Source organism: Poromitra crassiceps (genome assembly GCF_964638095.1).
Source record: "Poromitra crassiceps genome assembly, contig: HAP1_SCAFFOLD_607, whole genome shotgun sequence".
Lineage (NCBI taxonomy): Eukaryota > Metazoa > Chordata > Actinopteri > Beryciformes > Melamphaidae > Poromitra > Poromitra crassiceps.
This window is the reverse complement of record NW_028151801.1, coordinates 15065-30673: the sequence shown is the minus strand read 5'-3', so window position 1 is coordinate 30673 and position 15609 is coordinate 15065. Positions and strand designations below refer to the sequence as shown.

The window sequence follows — 15609 nt, the reverse complement described above, 5'->3', positions numbered from 1 at the left end:
CGATTTGTTTCACGTGGTGAATTCTGCCCAACAGAGCTTATATTGCTTAATGATTAAAGTGAGTAGTGAGTGGAAAGCCAGGAGAGCGTGAGCAGGCAGTAGCAGAGCCAGGCCTATAGGGCGGAAAAAAACATTCTGTTGGTGGGCGGCTGGCATGGGCAGACTTGTTTTGGTGAAACAGTATTATGAGTTAATGAGACATGGAGGCAGAGCTGGAAGGCTGGTTTATTTATTTATTTTATGTTTAAATCATGTATTACGTGTAATTAACAAAAATAGAAAGTCAGTACAGCTGTATTGCTTTTAGTTACGCTACCCAACACTATGCCGTGCCCGTGACAGCCATCTATTTACAGCAGTGCTAAGCAATGTTGGGAAAGTTACTTTAAAAATGTAATACAGTATACTACATATTACTAGTTACTGTCATTTGAAAGTAATATGTTAGTTTACAATATTACTAACATATTACTGTGTCTGTGTAGAGTAACTTGTTACTTATTACACTACTTTTGCATTACTTTCACCAAAATAACAGTAGCAGAATGACATCGCCGCCCCGTCAAACCATCCCGAAAAATAATTTCAACCGTCTTGAAGTCAGTGTAAACCGTCCAAGATTCTAAATGTTATCTTTTTCCTTTATTGTCATGTACAGTGGTTATATGCATAAGAACACACAATTTGATTAGGAAATGATTGTATCTTTATTGTGCTTTGATGGAGAATTTCTTTTTACTCAATTTGTAACTTGTGTTACTTGACAAAGTAACTGGTATAATATTACTGAACCCTATTTGTAATAAGTTATATTACTGAGTTACTGCTAAAAGTAATATATTACATGTAATATGTTACTTTTGTAATGAGTTACCCCTCAACACTGGTGCTAAGACCAATTATACCAATTAAAGCGATGATTCAGGTGGTCGTTGTGGCTACTGTGCTTTGTGAGTGACTGTTTTGATGATTGACAGGCTGTGTGTGTAACGGACGGAGAGAGGATCTTGGGGCTGGGAGACCTGGGCTGCTATGGCATGGGCATACCTGTGGGCAAGCTGGCCCTCTACACAGCCTGCGGAGGCATGCCACCACAGCAGTGTCTGCCCGTCATGCTGGATGTGGGCACAGACAATGAGGCAAGTAGACATCTAAATACAGCTAGTTAGGTTTTAGGTTTTAGGTTTTATTTATTCGCACAGTAGAAACAAAACAAAGGCACTATTATGACAGTTCAAATGACAAGTCAGATGAGATATTTACAGAGCTAAAATACAGACAGGAGTACTGTGCAGGAGGAGGCAAAGAAAACCCAGAGGGCTTATAAGGCGCACTCCACCTCATTTAACAGTTCAAATGTTTATACATACACAGTAACAAATTAAAAAGAAGAAAGAGAAATAGAGCAAGATACAGAAGAAGAAAGATTTTTATGTATTTTCAGAAGTAATTAAGAGTTCCTTAAGGGCTTTTTTATAAATTCTTAGAGAAGGTTTTTCAGCTAGAAAGAAAAATTCATTCCATAGTTACTCAACTATAAGCTGTTATATGCTATTTTTGTCATACATTCATTTTGTAATATATGAGGATTAGCAAAACGGAGAGTTCAAACGTCATCTAGAGCAGTGGTTCTCCAAGTGGGACCCCCTGGAGGTTCCAGGGGGTCCCCCCAAAAAAGGGGGATCACTTATTTTCACTATAATTCCATCCACAAGTAACACAATGACAGAATGTATGACTATTTTGATAATGGGTTTCATAGAATTTCTACAATAAAACATATTTTTCTTTGTCCCAGGGTCCCCTTGGGGGACCCAGGAAATCTTATTAACTGGGTGTCTGTGGTCCAGTTTGTGTAAGTTTAGGGGTCTTTGACCTGAAAAAGTTTGAGAACCACTCATCTAGAGTGCAGTGTGAAACCAAGGGAAATTGTGTGCTTTTCTCATTGCTTGCCATCCTCCACAAGGAGGTCACAGGTCAGGGCCAGCTACAGTGCTTCTGGAGCTGGTAGGGATCCAGCGGCTTGCTCTAGGACACAGCAGGGCAGATGCTTGGCATTCGACTTGATAACTCTAATGATCCCCATGGAGAAACTGGGTTGTTGCAGCAGTTAGTAATAACTGGATAAATGGGATATAAATAAGAAAGTCACAGGGGCTTTAGGACCTGGGCCTCCCAGTTGAGAAAACGGTTTCCCTGCTCGCTGCACCACCCTACTGCCCCAAGCCCCATCATTTTTAAACCCATGACGAGTGCATGATATGCCAGAAGGGAAATATTCTTAGTCAACCGTAACCAGGTAGGCCCTGCTTACAGTTCCCATGAACAGGCCAAGGAAAGAAAACACAAATCTCACACTTTTCAACCAGGAAACACCCTTTACATAAGTGAGGTAAGCAGCTCCATTCACAGATGCCAGCTCAGAAAACACCTCTCCACCCTGCCAGCCAGTGACAGTACCAGCCAACATGGCCACAGTTACCCACCTATGGTCTCTGTTCTCCATGGTAGTGTCTTCTCTTTTAGTATGAAAGATGATCCTTGCTGCGGGCAGGGTAGCACGTGTGTCTGTAGTCTTAAGCCGGAGTGGACTAAGAATAGTTTGTGTATCTTTCTATATATATATATAACTTTCTCCATGTCATCCTGGCCTTGACCAAGGGAGTGGCAGCCCCAGATGTCTGCTGCCCAGGCACAGCTGAGCTCAGCCTGTCAGAAGCCATCCTTCATCTATTTTCCTAGAGCAGATCTCCACTCCTCACATGACTCAGTCCCTAGAGCTGAGTTTCAGTCCAAGGAACTGTCTGACGAGAATTACCGTAGGGATGAGAGGTTGTGCTTGGGTTAGATGCATTTGACAGCTAAATGAAGGAACGAAAGTAACAGGAAGGGTACAGAGCGGGTAATGAAAGTAACAGGAAGGGTACAGAGCGGGTAATGAAAGTAACAGGAAGGGTACAGAGCGGGTAATGAATGTAACAGGAAGGGTACAGAGCGGGTAATGAAAGTAACAGGAAGGGTACAGAGTGGGTAATGAAAGTAACAGGAAGGGTACAGAGCGGGTAATGAATGTAACAGGAAGGGTGCAGAGCGGGTAATGAAAGTAACAGGAAGGGTGCAGAGCGGGTAATGAAAGTAACAGGAAGGGTACAGAGCGGGTAATGAAAGTAACAGGAAGGGTACAGAGCGGGTAATGAAAGTAACAGGAAGGGTACAGAGCGGGTAATGAAAGTAACAGGAAGGGTACAGAGCGGGTAATGAAAGTAACAGGAAGGGTACAGAGCGGGTAATGAAAGTAACAGGAAGGGTACAGAGCGGGTAATGAAAGTAACAGGAAGGGTACAGAGCGGGTAATGAAAGTAACAGGAAGGGTACAGAGCGGGTAATGAATGTAACAGGAAGGCTACAGAGCGGGTAATGAAAGTAACAGGAAGGGTACAGAGTGGGTAATGAAAGTAACAGGAAGGGTACAGAGCGGGTAATGAATGTAACAGGAAGGGTGCAGAGCGGGTAATGAAAGTAACAGGAAGGGTACAGAGCGGGTAATGAAAGTAACAGGAAGGGTACAGAGCGGGTAATGAAAGTAACAGGAAGGGTACAGAGCGGGTAATGAAAGTAACAGGAAGGGTACAGAGCGGGTAATGAAAGTAACAGGAAGGGTACAGAGCGGGTAATGAAAGTAACAGGAAGGGTACAGAGCGGGTAATGAAAGTAACAGGAAGGGTACAGAGCGGGTAATGAAAGTAACAGGAAGGGTACAGAGCGGGTAATGAATGTAACAGGAAGGGTACAGAGTGGGTAATGAATGTAACAGGAAGGGTACAGAGTGGGTAATGAATGTAACAGGAAGGGTACAGAGCGGGTAATGAATGTAACAGGAAGGGTACAGAGTGGGTAATGAATGTAACAGGAAGGGTACAGAGCGGGTAATGAATGTAACAGGAAGGGTACAGGGCGGGTAATGAATGTAACAGGAAGGGTACAGGGCGGGTAATGAAAGTAACAGGAAGGGTACAGGGCGGGTAATGAAAGTAACAGGAAGGGTACAGGGCGGGTAATGAAAGTAACAGGAAGGGTACAGGGCGGGTAATGAAAGTAACAGGAAGGGTACAGAGCGGGTAATGAATGTAACAGGAAGGGTACAGAGCGGGTAATGAAAGTAACAGGAAGGGTACAGAGCGGGTAATGAAAGTAACAGGAAGGGTACAGAGCGGGTAATGAAAGTAACAGGAAGGGTACAGAGTGGGTAATGAATGTAACAGGAAGGGTACAGAGTGGGTAATGAAAGTAACAGGAAGGGTACAGAGCGGGTAATGAAAGTAACAGGAAGGGTACAGAGCGGGTAATGAATGTAACAGGAAGGGTACAGAGCGGGTAATGAAAGTAACAGGAAGGGTACAGAGTGGGTAATGAAAGTAACAGGAAGGGTACAGAGCGGGTAATGAATGTAACAGGAAGGGTGCAGAGCGGGTAATGAAAGTAACAGGAAGGGTGCAGAGCGGGTAATGAAAGTAACAGGAAGGGTACAGAGCGGGTAATGAAAGTAACAGGAAGGGTACAGAGCGGGTAATGAAAGTAACAGGAAGGGTACAGAGCGGGTAATGAAAGTAACAAGAAGGGTACAGAGCGGGTAATGAAAGTAACAGGAAGGGTACAGAGCGGGTAATGAAAGTAACAGGAAGGGTACAGAGCGGGTAATGAAAGTAACAGGAAGGGTACAGAGCGGGTAATGAAAGTAACAGGAAGGGTACAGAGCGGGTAATGAATGTAACAGGAAGGGTACAGAGTGGGTAATGAATGTAACAGGAAGGGTACAGAGTGGGTAATGAATGTAACAGGAAGGGTACAGAGCGGGTAATGAATGTAACAGGAAGGGTACAGAGTGGGTAATGAATGTAACAGGAAGGGTACAGAGCGGGTAATGAATGTAACAGGAAGGGTACAGGGCGGGTAATGAATGTAACAGGAAGGGTACAGGGCGGGTAATGAAAGTAACAGGAAGGGTACAGGGCGGGTAATGAAAGTAACAGGAAGGGTACAGGGCGGGTAATGAAAGTAACAGGAAGGGTACAGGGCGGGTAATGAATGTAACAGGAAGGGTACAGAGCGGGTAATGAATGTAACAGGAAGGGTACAGAGCGGGTAATGAAAGTAACAGGAAGGGTACAGAGCGGGTAATGAAAGTAACAGGAAGGGTACAGAGCGGGTAATGAAAGTAACAGGAAGGGTACAGAGTGGGTAATGAATGTAACAGGAAGGGTACAGAGTGGGTAATGAAAGTAACAGGAAGGGTACAGAGCGGGTAATGAAAGTAACAGGAAGGGTACAGAGTGGGTAATGAAAGTAACAGGAAGGGTACAGAGCGGGTAATGAAAGTAACAGGAAGGGTACAGAGTGGGTAATGAAAGTAACAGGAAGGGTACAGAGCGGGTAATGAAAGTAACAGGAAGGGTACAGAGCGGGTAATGAAAGTAACAGAAAGGGTACAGAGCGGGTAATGAAAGTAACAGGAAGGGTACAGAGCGGGTAATGAAAGTAACAGAAAGGGTACAGAGCGGGTAATGAAAGTAACAGGAAGGGTACAGAGTGGGTAATGAATGTAACAGAAAGGGTACAGAGCGGGTAATGAAAGTAACAGGAAGGGTACAGAGCGGGTAATGAAAGTAACAGGAAGGGTACAGAGTGGGTAATGAAAGTAACAGGAAGGGTACAGAGTGGGTAATGAATGTAACAGGAAGGGTACAGAGCGGGTAATGAAAGTAACAGGAAGGGTACAGAGCGGGTAATGAATGTAACAGGAAGGGTACAGAGCGGGTAATGAAAGTAACAGGAAGGGTACAGAGCGGGTAATGAAAGTAACAGGAAGGGTACAGAGCGGGTAATGAAAGTAACAGGAAGGGTACAGAGCGGGTAATGAATGTAACAGGAAGGGTACAGAGCGGGTAATGAAAGTAACAGGAAGGGTAGAGAGCGGGTAATGAATGTAACAGGAAGGGTACAGAGCGGGTAATGAAAGTAACAGGAAGGGTACAGAGCGGGTAATGAATGTAACAGGAAGGGTACAGAGCGGGTAATGAAAGTAACAGGAAGGGTACAGAGCGGGTAATGAAAGTAACAGGAAGGGTACAGAGCGGGTAATGAAAGTAACAGGAAGGGTACAGGGCAGGTAATGAACGTAACAGGAAGGGTACAGGGCGGGTGGTCAAATTGGATAGACTGGTGAATGAGAAAGTTGGTGACACCCTGGATGGCACGACATTTCTCTCTGCTTCTCTTCCTGACTGCACCTTGAGCCAATCCACACTTCATCAAAACGTTTGGGGCTACAGCAGAAATGCCTGCGTTTGTAACACACACACAATAGGGTCTTCAGAGAAAGCCCATAAAAGATATTGCATTGCTACATTTGTCCAGTTGGTGGCATTGGATCTGCTGTTAGAGAGTTATATGGTCTCTCATTCTGCCAGGTCCTCTCCCTCAGCTCTTTCTCTTTATGGGGCTACACAACTACCTTTCAACCTCTTCCTGTACTGGCATCTCTGTGCATTTTAAATTCTCCACATTGAGTTCACCGCTCAGTTCAACACAGTCTCACAGAAAATTGTAAAATAGCAACGTTCTGAGATCTTAGAGATAGGGTTAGGGTAGGGGGAGGGGTTAGAAACAGAAAATGTTAATACTGCCTGGAGAGAATTAAGTTCACCGCTCAATTAGAATCAGAATCAGATCAGAATCAGAATCAGAATCACTTTTATTGCCACAGTATGCAAGATTACATACAAGGAATTTGTCTTAGTGTCATTATGCAGCGTAGCATCAGATAACGAAATAGGAAAAACAACAGAAAGACAATCACAACATTGCAAGTGCAGTCCAATATATACAATATATACACATGAGTGGAGGAGTGAATGATTCTGGCTAAGGATGATAATACTGCCTGGAGAGATCCTGTGTGGAGAACAACACATGCAGTCTTCTTTCGCCAACAGCGAAGTTGAGCGAAGCGATAGAGACTGAGAACTGAGTCTAGCACTGTTGGACAGAGATGTGGATGTGGTGTTTTTATTTCTTAGACTCCCAGAGGAGATACACCTGCTGTCCATTTCCAATCTTAGAAGATGCTGCCGACACAGTGGAGAGAGCACATTGACAGGATTCTATCATGTAAACTTTAGGTGATAAAATCCTCACACACTCTGCTTTACGTCCTAATGCAGAGTGTGTGTGTGTGTGTGTGTGAGTGTGTGTGTGAGTGTTGCTTTAGGTCCTATAAGCAACATTCACACACACGCACACACACACACACACACACACACACACACACACACATACACACATACACATACACATACACATACACACACGCACGCACGCACACACGCACGCACGTACACACACACACACACACACACACACACAGGCACGCACGCACGCACAGACACACATACACATACACACACGCACGCACACACGCACGCACGCACGCACGTACACACACACACACACACACACACACACAGGCACGCACGCACGCACGCACGGACACACACACACACACACACACACACACACACACACACAGGGACAGGCATGCCCACACACACATACACACACACACACACACACACACACACACACACACACACACACAGGGACAGGCATGCCCACACACACATACACACACACACACACACACACACACACACACACACAGGGACAGGCATGCCCACACACACATACACACACACACACATACACACACACACACACACACACACACACACACACACACACACACACACACACACAGGGACAGGCATGCACACACACACATACACACACACACACACACACACACACACACACACACACATACACACACACACAGGGACAGGCATGCCCACACACACATACACATACACACACACACAGGGACAGGCATGCACACACACACATACACACACACACACACACACACACACACACACACACACACACACACACACACACACACACACACACACACACACACACACACACACACACACAGGGACAGGCATGCCCACACACACATACACACACACACACACACACACACACACACACACACACACACACACACACAGGGACAGGCATGCCCACACACACATACACACACACACACATACACACACACACACACACACACACACACACACACAGGGACAGGCATGCACACACACACATACACACACACACACACACACACACACACACACACACACACATACACACACACACAGGGACAGGCATGCCCACACACACATACACATACACACACACACACAGGTACAGGCATGCACACACACACATACACACACACACACACACACACACACACATACACACACACACAGGGACAGGCATGCCCACACACACATACACACACACACACACACACACACACACACACACACACACACACACACACACACACACACTCACACACAGGGACAGGCATGCCCACACACACATACACACACACACACACACACACACACACACACACACACACACACACACACACACACACACAGGGACAGGCATGCCCACACACACATACACACACACACACACACACACACACACACAGGGACAGGCATGCCCACACACACATACACACACACACACACACACACACACACACACACACACACACACAGGGACAGGCATGCCCACACACACATACATGCCACGTATACTGTATGTGTGTTAGTGCTGGTTATTCAACCTTTAAAAAGCTGCTATAAAAGGGCTTTTACTGTAGTCTGCTTGGCTGTGGCCAACTTTTCCATTTTTCTATTATTTTGAAGAGATGACAGGCTAAATGAGATGTGATGGGATAAATGGACCGTGTGTGTGTGTGTGTGTGTGTGTGTGTGTGTGTGTGTGCGTGCGTGCGTGCGTGCGTGCGTGCGTGCGTGCGTGCGTGCGTGCGTGCGTGCGCGCGTGTGTGCGCGCGCGCGTACGTCTGTCTTTAGCGATGTAGACTTCTTCTGGCCTGGCCTCATGGGAGGTACGCTAGCTAGCCTGCTGACCCCTGGTACCCCGCCCCACTCTGCAGCCCCGACTGCAAGGGTGCGATGGGAGCAGATGGCGGTGGGAGGCTATGAGGTAGGGGTAGCTATAGCTTATTATTAAAATGACTGTTATTACAGGATTATATTTGTCCTTGAGGTCGTATGGAGAGAGGGGCAGACATATAAACAGACAGTCAAGCGAACAGCCAAGTCATACAATAGACATTTGGCCATGAAGCTCTAGATCAGGCAGGTCCTGGTCCCAGTGTTTTTGGGAGATTGACTGTTGGTCAGCTTGGCCACTAAGAGATCCTTGGTACATCATTGACACACTGATGGATCTGATGTGGGTGCGGTAATTAAAGGCAAAATGAATAACTTTGAAAGGCCATAACTGCTGCCCCACTGCTATCATTTTGATGAAACTGGGAGGGATGCTGCATCGTTTTACTGATTGGCCCAAGAGGCGCCTGCATTCATGGGGGGGGGGACACGGCGGGGGGGGGGGGGGGGGGCGACGTGGTTCATGTAATACAATCCTTGTTAAATTTAAGATTATGAAAAGCCGCATAACCAGGAAACCACATAGCAACAGCGAAACTCAAAACGGCATCTGAACTTTTCACCCCTTTTTGACATGTAGATATGGATTATTACACTTATCTTTTGTACACTCCCCCACCCCCTGACCATCAGGAGGTTATACAGAGTCTGTATGGCTCAAGACGTTTAGGAAGTGAGCTTTTTTTCCCTTATTACCCTGCACAGGAATGTGGTAGCTGTGTAATCTCATGTATGGTGCAGCAATCAATCTTAAACAGCCTCGCAACCAGGACATCTCTTATCCTTTTTTCACATATACACAGATACAGACTGGAAAATTACATGTGTTATGTGCACACACACACACACACGCACGCAGGCACGCACGCACGCACGCATGCACACACACACACACACACACACACACACACACAGAGCCAGATTAACACCCCCAGGGGCCCCGGGGCACTGAAGCTCCCAGGGGCCCCCCTACCCATCGTCCGGATGTTTGGATGTTTTTTCGCCATATTTAGAGGAATATCTCATTTTAAATTAACATTAGTATTATACTGTTATGTTATTATTCCGTTTCTTAGATTCCGTTTCTCACTCACTCATAGGCGATTCTAGGCTTTGCAAAGAGGTAGCACCAGCAGGATAAAGATATTAGTCTGACTGGGGGGTTTCTAGGGGTGGCTGTGCCCCCCCTGGACAAAGAAATTTTGTACATTTTAAAGTAAAATGCATGAATCTGATGCACTCTGAGAGCAAAAGGAAGAGGCTAATCTTCACATTAATATCCTCTTCACTGTGCTGTCGCTTTACAATGATGAAAAAATAATTGACATTACATTTCCAATACAAAACAGCAGAGGGTGCCGCAGCACCACAAGCACCCCCACTTCCCCTGGTCACCACTTGCCCACAGGCATCCAATGAGACTAAATCATCAGACTTAATCTTCTTGGAAACACATTTTATTTTGTCCTGATTGGTCTTAGATTTGTGTCATAGTTCTGTGGAGCCCAACATGAGCCCGACAAAAAAAAATAAATAAAAAAAAAAAAAATTGGAGGGCCCCTTCACCCCGAGGGCCCCGGGGCACCTGCCCCGGTTGCCCTAATCCGGCCTTGCACACACACACACACACACACAGATAAACAAACATGTTTTGTGTAACGATTCGCAAAATTCACGGTTCAGTTCAATACGACACACTAGTGTCATGGGTACATTATGTTTTTCAATACATAACATGTATTTCTATTTATTTTAGTTATTTATTTGATTGTTTTCACAGACGAGTTACATTTTTTACTGTATTTCAATTTACAAACACTAGGCATCAATTCCTAGGCGCGCCCGCCCTGCAGTTCACATACACAGCTCGCCCACTGCACGTCGCATACGCAGCTCGGGCGGCCTCGCCTGCTCGATGGCATCACTGATGACATCATCACGGCTGACATCACTGATGACATCATCACTGATGACATATCATTAGGTAATTAGGGCAATTACCTAATTAAAAAATCCGGTTCCGTCAGGCACCCGCACGGGTGCTCTTTACACTTCCCGAGTTTCAGCCTGTTTCAGCCTGATCGCATGTAAAACGGCATAGCTGTGGCCGGCCAAAATTCTTGAAACAAACAAACAAACAAACAAACAAACAAACAAACATTGCCCACTTGCTCCCTTTTATTTAATATAAAGAAGAAGATGTTTTAGTTTACCTTGTAAAAGACTTGCACTGTTCAACAGTGAAAGATTAATTGGGTTTGCAATGCCTATTGAACTTAGGCCTTCTACTTAACGGTTCGGTACCAATACAAGTATTGTAGGGAAGAGGTTTCCTTCGACCTCCTCCTAGAAGCCGTATCGACCACCCGCTGCTTTTACCCCTGCTTTTCTTCATGTTGGTCAGCAGGGGGACTCTGCTCGTTGGATATATGTTGGTAAGAAGTCAATGGCTGAGTTTCCCAACAAAGAAGCTTCTTAAGAAGCTTCTTTGTTGGGAAACTCAGCCAATGTCAATCACCTGTGGCTCCCCATTGTGATGTCATACATCACTGATGATGTCACTATTATCGGTAGCTCCAGGATACCGGCTGGCCTGATTGCCCCTGGATTGGGCCCCTTGGCGGCAGTCCCGGCGTGAATAAGCACCTGACACCGGAAGTATTGTTACACCCCTATTTTGCAGGCAATTCAGTTTTTACTTAACTGCACCCTCCTGTAGCTGGATTCTATCTTTCTGTGCTCCCTACCCCTTTCAACTTGTGCAACCTCAACACACACATACACACACACCCGCAAATGAGATATGAGACTTGATGATGTCATCCCCGACAATATACTGTGTGTGTGTGTGTGTGTGTGTGTGTGTGTGTGTGTGTGTGTGTGTGTGTGTGTGTGTGTGTGTGTGTGTGTGTGTGTGTGTGTGTGTGTGTGTGTTTTGGGCAGGCTCTCATGAGTCCAAAGTGGTGTCTTTTACCTCAGACGGATCCAAGTTATCTTGTATCCCTGGCCCTGTTTTCACTGTCCCGTAAATTTCCTCAAAACCGGGACCACAAAACAGTGGGATGAAGCTTCATATTACTTTCCCGAAGCCTAACCGTCATCAGTTTAGAAACAGTTGCAACTGGGCAGTGAAAATGGGGCTTCTGTGTCTAACTGCATACATGAGGACTAATCCCCTCTGAAAGAGAAGGGGCTGTACAACACAAAGCACAGCTTAGCCAATCAACAGTAGATAATCTCGCACAGAAAAGACAACTCATGTCAACAGTTCAGCACAGTGTCAACAAGGTCAACCCACTTAAACTCACTCTGCTACCGGCTACTGACTACTCGCGACTATCTGAGTCCCTCACAATGCACCTCTGTTGGTCGCCCAGTTTCCACAAATGGACTGAGTGTGAAGCTGATGTAGCTTTCATTCACACACTGATCATAATGAGATGAGCTACCACTCCATCATACAGTAGTCCAATAGAGGACATTTGCAGCCATCCATTAACCTGACGCTGCCAGATGGTTTGTTTTCATATAAACATCTGGGAACGAGTTGTTGGGAAACTGTTTCAAAGGACAGGCACTTTCAAAAGATGTCTGGCAGGTGATTGGATGAACCATCTGTCTATCACATGCTCACTGTCGATGTCGTCACACCTAAATCCCGCCCGTAGCCGTAGCCTCAGAGGACGAAACGTCTGTAAGCAATCTATCATAGTAGGTATCCACTTCCACCTAATTCTTCACTCACTCTCACACTCTTTTTCACACACACAGGGGCGGACTGGGATCCTAATTCAGGCCGGGCATTAGATACCAAGCAGGCCAGGCCGATACGGGCCGACGCGCGTGCCGGCATCCGAAGGGCGGCGGCGAAAAATTTGGGGCGTTTGAAGCTCAATTTGGGCCACTGCACACACACACACACACACACACACACACACACACACACACACACACACCTACCCACGGACCTCTGCTCTTAATTCTCACTTTTTTGCTGCATCGCTCTCATCCTTCAAAGTACTGAAGTGCAAAGATCAAAGTTCACTGGTGCCCCCCTCCATCTCCTTCATCACGTCTGTGAGTGAACAGAGGAGAGTCCCCACCTTGAACTCAGCTGAGATGAGAGGGTCACAACAGAGGGGGCTTTTGAGTATGGGTTGTGCAAATAAACTTTTGCTATGTCCTTCCTCCTTGGTGTTCCATCTGCATCAGCTGGAGTGCAAATTCTCCTTTGATGGACTGTTTAGTCAATCTAAATTTGAAAAACAGGGTCTATTCTCACATTCTTAAAAACATTCTCATTCAGCACCCCCCCCCCCTCCCCCACACACACACACACCCCCGCCCCTTCAAATAATTTCTATCCCTCTCGAAGCCTTAAAAACCCATCACAGTAGGGTTTCTAACTCTCTAGTGTCGTGCCTGCCAGTACAATTACTCGGTCATCACCAGACTTTCATAACATGCCAGGTGGGAATGCAGAAGAGGAAACCACGCCTCAATTCTTCTTTCCCGTCAGTTCAACCCATTCAGGGGTGAGAAGGGTTGGTGCATTGTGGGTGCTGATAAAGTCTTCAGATTTGAAACATCAGGAAGTGAGATTAACCAATCCTGAGATTTAGTGCACCTGTGGTTTTTCAGTCAGGATGATGCTAGTCTCTCCCCAGACTCAAATATTACGTTGAATCGCTGCGCTCCGCATACTACATAAATGAGTCTGTGCCAGTTCATAGACACAGCTGGTTTTTGAAGGCGGGTTGAAATTGAATGAGTGACAGGTCGTAGCACCGATGAGAGAGCGGTTCGAAAAATGGGCTGCGCCTCCCGTGTTGTCTGATCGCAAAGTCGTTACTGATTGGGGAGGACTGAATCCACCACTGGCATATGACTGGCCAAGTGAACGGTTCCCTCCCATAACCAGCCGGCTGAGGGAAAGTGTCCCAGACCCAGAGAGAGCTCTGCAGCATGCAGTAACGTAGTGTATCAGCGTAAGAGCTCTCATGGGTCTGGCGTTGAGACTAGGGTGATGCTAAAGGTTTTGGCCACACTTTCTCACCGTAACACTTTTGAAATGTTCCAGGAGATTACCAGAGAACAACGCAAAATACACAGTTCCAGAACGAAGGTGGTTCACTCCACCAGTGTCATGATGACTTCTCCCTCTCTGTGTGTGAAAACGATTGATATTACATTAAAATTATGCAAGATGCAACGGGATTAGATGGAGGGTTTTCCAGGTACATGGAGATGTACCAGCTGATCATGTGTGAACTGACACAGAGTGTTTCTCAGCACATAGGATCACACACGTTTCACATTACACCATAGAAACAGAGGTCCTGGGGCTACAGCGATACAGGTGTGTGTGTGTGTGTGTGTGTGTGTGTGTGTGTGTGTGTGTGTGTGTGTGTGTGTGTGTGTGCGTGTGCGTGTGCGTGTGCGATGTATCTTGTACTAAACACACACGCACGCACACACACACACCCAGGCACACGCACGCAGGCACACGCACGCACGCGCACACACACACACACACACACACACACACACACACACACACACACACACACACACACACACACACACACGTTATGCTGCCATTCTCTACTCCATTCTATTCTGTAATTATTTTGACTCTGGCTACAGGCATCAAATTACCATACTGATTTTCCCATTTAATATTTTGGCCCCCTGATATAATAGTAACAATTATTTTACTACAGGTCATGCAGTAAGCAGTAGTCAGTTGAGGCAAACTGTTAGCGTTTAGGATACAGAAGGAGCGACTCAATATTGTCTGTGAATGAGGAGAGGGCGGCTGCAGGGTGGGCTAGTGGTTAGTGAGGTCATCCCCTATGGAGTTACTTTTGTATCTTTATTTTTCCAAGTGAATAAAAACATTTTGACGCTTAAAAAATGCTATGAAAATTTTAATTTAATTTTCAAAAGTTTGTGGTCAACTTGTGGATAACTTTTTATTTTAATTTATTCAAATCATACCCATTTTTGGTTGCATTGTTTGTTAAATCAATGTTTTCTACCATTACACCTCTTTCTCTTGCTTTCTGTTTCATCCTCTCGCTCTCAATCTCACACTGTTGATTTCTTTCCGCCTTCTCTCACCTCTCACTCTCCTCTCTGCCCACATCTGTTTTTGCAGGAGCTGCTGAAGGAGCCTCTCTACATCGGGCTGAGGCATAAGAGAGTAAGAGGCCAGGCCTACGATGACCTGCTGGATGAGTTCATGACGGCTGTCTCAGACAGGTACGCTTGACGTCTGCTATTGCACGTTGATACAAACTGCACATGGAGCTCTTAAAAGAAATATGTTAAGCAGTTTAGCATAGTCAATACATGTCCACTGATATTTGCATAGAAGAATCACCCTCTGAAGACACTGAGTGAATATTTAGAGTAAAACCTCCATTTTGCTGTCTTACATAGCAGTTGGAGTAATTGCTTACAGTAAGATTGGGGCAGTGCA

General features: G+C 45.8%; 1 protein-coding gene across 1 annotated transcript in view; it reads left to right on the top strand.

Annotated features, from left to right (window-relative positions):
- Positions 1–15609, top strand: part of LOC310771403 (NADP-dependent malic enzyme-like) — a gene marked incomplete at both ends in the record, with an annotated part of 90720 nt that overhangs the window by 60054 nt on the left and 15057 nt on the right. Inside the window, 2 exons of the mRNA XM_083664025.1 lie at positions 978–1139; positions 15286–15389. Coding sequence (XP_083520151.1) covers positions 978–1139; positions 15286–15389 — 266 coding nt within the window. The remainder of the gene's footprint in view (positions 1–977; positions 1140–15285; positions 15390–15609) is intronic.